This window comes from Glandiceps talaboti, chromosome 3 (genome assembly GCF_964340395.1).
Source record: "Glandiceps talaboti chromosome 3, keGlaTala1.1, whole genome shotgun sequence".
NCBI classification, from domain to species: Eukaryota; Metazoa; Hemichordata; class Enteropneusta; family Spengelidae; genus Glandiceps; species Glandiceps talaboti.
In genome coordinates this window covers 10,838,467-10,842,514 of record NC_135551.1, presented here as the reverse complement: position 1 = coordinate 10,842,514, position 4,048 = coordinate 10,838,467, and the positions used below count along the sequence as shown (strand labels likewise).

Here is a 4,048-nt window from a genome sequence, read left to right as displayed (position 1 = left end):
CCAACCAAGCGGTTATCAGAAGGTAACATATATTACTGTAGATCTCATGTCGACGATGGCACTTTACATATTGAGTTCAAATGAAAATAGTCAATTAGGCTGAGTTACGTTATCACTTCCCATTCCTACCAATCTATCTATTTGAGTAAATTCTTTCAAATCCGTCATAGTGTCAAATAACATTAATCATTTACCATTCATAGCAATACAATTACAAGCTAGCAATACTGTTTATTCATTTCCTATAAAGGTGTGAAGTATGCTTTGATAAGACGATGAATCAGAAGAATTTTGACATCTCGGAAATAGATTTGAATGTCACAGCTAAAAGTGTAAACATTGAAGAAAATATGCTGCAAATAAAGTGTGAGTTACCGTGACATTTTTCCTCTCGTTATGAAAATAATATACCTGCCTCACATAGCACAAGGTTGACTGTGTACTTTCTTATCATAAGCGTGAGCATTTGTATAGTCGGACCCAAACGTTAAAAAATATTACAAATTTAAAACAAATCTCCAAGTTAAACTGCTGGCATTAAATGTATATATTGTACACGTCATTCAGTTGGAAATGTAAATTCGTAAGTAAGAAAAATATAAATATATAAGTTTTTTGTGGTAAAAGCAGTTACAATAATACAAGACACCAACCTGTATTAAAATTCTGTGTGTACAACAGCTCGCATCCAAATACACATTGATAAAACATTAGTTCAATATTTCCTGATCTCTATACTTTTGTAATTACCTTTATTTACAGGGTCCGATAATCACAAATCACTTCACCATCTTGATATCTTGGTTGATAAATGTGTCTCTGACGACAAGACGTCAGAAAGGAAGAAGCTCCTAAAACTATGGAATGTAGAAACGATAAAAGCTAGGATGCCAAAAGCTATCGATTACAACAAGTACCTGAGAGATGAAGAACTTCTGAAAACAACCCTTGATAACTTATTAAAATTTGGTATTACCTTCATTAAAAATGTACCACCAACTGTAGAAGCTACACAGGTAAAAACAATTTCCGCGTTAGATTCCCATGAAGATTGCCAAAAGGAATGCATTACAAACGTCTAAGAATAGTTGAAAACAGCTTAATGTGGAAGACATACTTAAAACAAAACAAAACAATTCAAACAAATGAGCAAAACTAGGCACTTTTTGTGACAGATTTAGCGTAGTCACATGCGTATTTGGATGTCACAGTGATATATTAATAACATATTTATCCAAAAAACTAGAATAATGTGGCGATTGTTGAAATAGTTTCTTTTTTTAAAATAATTATTTTGTAATTTCTTCCTTGTTTCAAGCGAGTAGCAGAGAACATATCGTTCATAAGGGAAACCTTTTGGGGAAAACACTGGATGTTGACTTCAGAGTTTAAATGGGCAGATAGGGCATTCACCAATGAGCAGTTTAACGTCCACAATGATACAACATATTTAAACGAACCCGCAGGGTAAGTAGACGGTACGGTGGTTGAATTCAATAACAGCAAATTCACTTCAGACAATACAAAGGACAACTTTGTAGATGTTGTTAAGGTTAAGGATAGAATATAATGTAGTTGGAGACATCTTTTTTCATCCAAAACGATTAAGATGAGCAAAATATTTTCCTAAATGATGTCAATCACTCTTAACAAACTACACATCTTGTCATTGCGGGGGGGGGGGGGTTAGGGGGTGGTGTATCAGACTGAAATGAGATCTGTACTTTGGATTCAAGGGATCTAAAAGAAAACTGCCACATCTTGAAGTGTGTTATGCGTAAAGATGGCAATATTTGTTTTTGCCTGTTATGCATCTATGTACATGTATACATGATCGTTTTAAGTGGTGTTGAAAAGTGTATAAATAACCATCTCACCGAAATGCTTTACCTGCAGTGCTGTACTTTTTCATTGCCTCGGTCATGATGGTGAAGGAGGAATGACCAAACTGGTCGATGCATTCAATGTAGCGGAGAAATTAAAACAACGTCACCCTGAGTATTATGACATCCTTAGTCGAGTTCCAGTTCGACACGACAAGATAATAATAGATAGAATGGTTCATTGTGTCGGAGAAGGTCACGTGTTACAGCTATGTCCTGTTTCAGGGGACCTGAAGTTCATTAGGTAGGTGGAAAATCAACAATGTTTGAATATTTGAAATGAGTCATAAAATTATTCAACTAATTTAATTCACAAGGAAAGGTCCATGTAAGTATCAAAACTGTGTAACCTGGCTACGCATTCACTACTGATAACTTGAATATATGAATTTATGATAATAATATATAATAAATGTAATCACAGTTGTTTCATGGGGATACGGCGATGATGACATTTCGACGTATTGTCTATTTGATTTAGACACGAGCCGACGTCAGTCAGCACAAAACATTGCCAACTCGAAGACTTGGATCTATTTTATCGAGCATTATCGATGTTTATCAAGGATCTCTCCTCTCCAGTGAATGAGTTGCAGATAAAACTTCAACCTGGTCTGGTCTGTATTGTTGACAACTGGCGAGTTCTACATGGACGAACGTCTTTTACTGGCAGAAGAAGAATGCTTGGAATATATCTACCAAAAGATGACATCGACAGTCGATATAGAACTTTACTAAATCACAACATATAGACTCAACGATTGTTTCACAATATTGGTTCACAAATTAAACATGTCCATTCTCAAGCACCATGTAGTTTGTCACATGATACTTATCACTGAATGCAACATAGACAAGTAGGAAGTCATAGACGATTAAAGGATAAGCGGATAAGCACAAAAAAGGCACGATTGCACACTTTGCGATAGAGTTGTGAAACGAACCATATGTGTACTGCTGTAACATAGCCTCTTCGTCATTTCTAATATAGTTCCAATTGACCAGTCCCTCGTATGGGATATATACAACTGCTGTAGAAGTTAATATAGCAAAAGTTAATAGCGTGGCTTTATTCACTCCATCAAGCAATGTGTATGATCTTCTGTAAGCGCTACATGCCAGTTCCAGATAATTAATTAATTCTTTGATACGTTGTATCTTTTCACTAATCGTTTCTAATCTAAGTTCGGTATATATTTAATTATTATTCAATATTCTACAGCTGTTATATTTATATTAATTGGGGTAAATATGTCTAGAATTACCTGCTCATTCTTTTTGTATATTTGAGAGAGAGAGAGAGAGAGAGAGAGAGAGAGAGAGAGAGAGAGAGAGAGAGAGAGAGAGAGAGAGGGGGGGGGGGAGGGGGGAGAGGGCTTACCGGATAGAGTTAGAAACCGTATCTTGTATATTACTGCCCCATTTGTTTTAACAAAAGGTTATTGGAGCAGGTTGTGGCACTCGACTTTTCAGATCACCTCATGTCTCACTCCAAATTGACCTCATGCACTGATTGGCCTACAAAGATCAGCTATATATGATTGACTGGTGTTATCTTAACAAACAACACGTTCGAATACAAAGATTTGCGACATTGTCTGTGTTTGAGCTAACTGTGGACATCTTGACGACTGGCCGAAGAGGTAAGGCAAATCTGCGAGTAAAGTAATTATTTTATGCGTCCAATTCTCTGAGGATATATAGCTGCACTAATTTCAGCGTTTGTGTGGTTTATCGTTTTTCACTGACGTCATAGTGCAGCTAGTGAAATAGATAAAACTGATGTTACGATTATTACAGTAACGATGACGTTTATGAATATTGTAGAAAAATTCACGTGTGTTTGATAAAGGAACTGCAATTGGTCCTATTGCAATAAAAACACATAAGTATAACATGGACTATCAGCGTGACCCTATGGAGTCACCACAGTCAACTCTTCAACACCCTTATCAACAGTAAATATTGAAATCAATTATTACCCATAAACAAACATTCCACATTGATCTTTTCCATTCTGCTAGATGTAATCGGACACATCACCCATTTGTGTATCGAGGCAGCGCAAAGTGCACTGCTGGCAATATGGCTATACCTTCAAATTTAAAGTTGCCATATGGATGAGAATTTGGTATTTATTTTGGGTTTTTATTTGATAAAACAGC

The 4,048-nt window shown here is 35.9% G+C and overlaps 1 protein-coding gene across 1 annotated transcript; it reads left to right on the top strand.

The window, feature by feature from the left end:
• Positions 1–314: 314 nt before the first annotated feature.
• On the top strand, positions 315–2,635 carry LOC144433030 (trimethyllysine dioxygenase, mitochondrial-like). Its single transcript, XM_078121343.1, has 5 exons — positions 315–366; positions 763–1,016; positions 1,319–1,467; positions 1,897–2,127; positions 2,365–2,635. The coding sequence occupies exons 1-5, from the start codon at positions 351–353 to the stop codon at positions 2,633–2,635; spliced, it is 921 nt and encodes a 306-aa protein (XP_077977469.1). The 5' UTR covers positions 315–350.
• Positions 2,636–4,048: the final 1,413 nt, after the last annotated feature.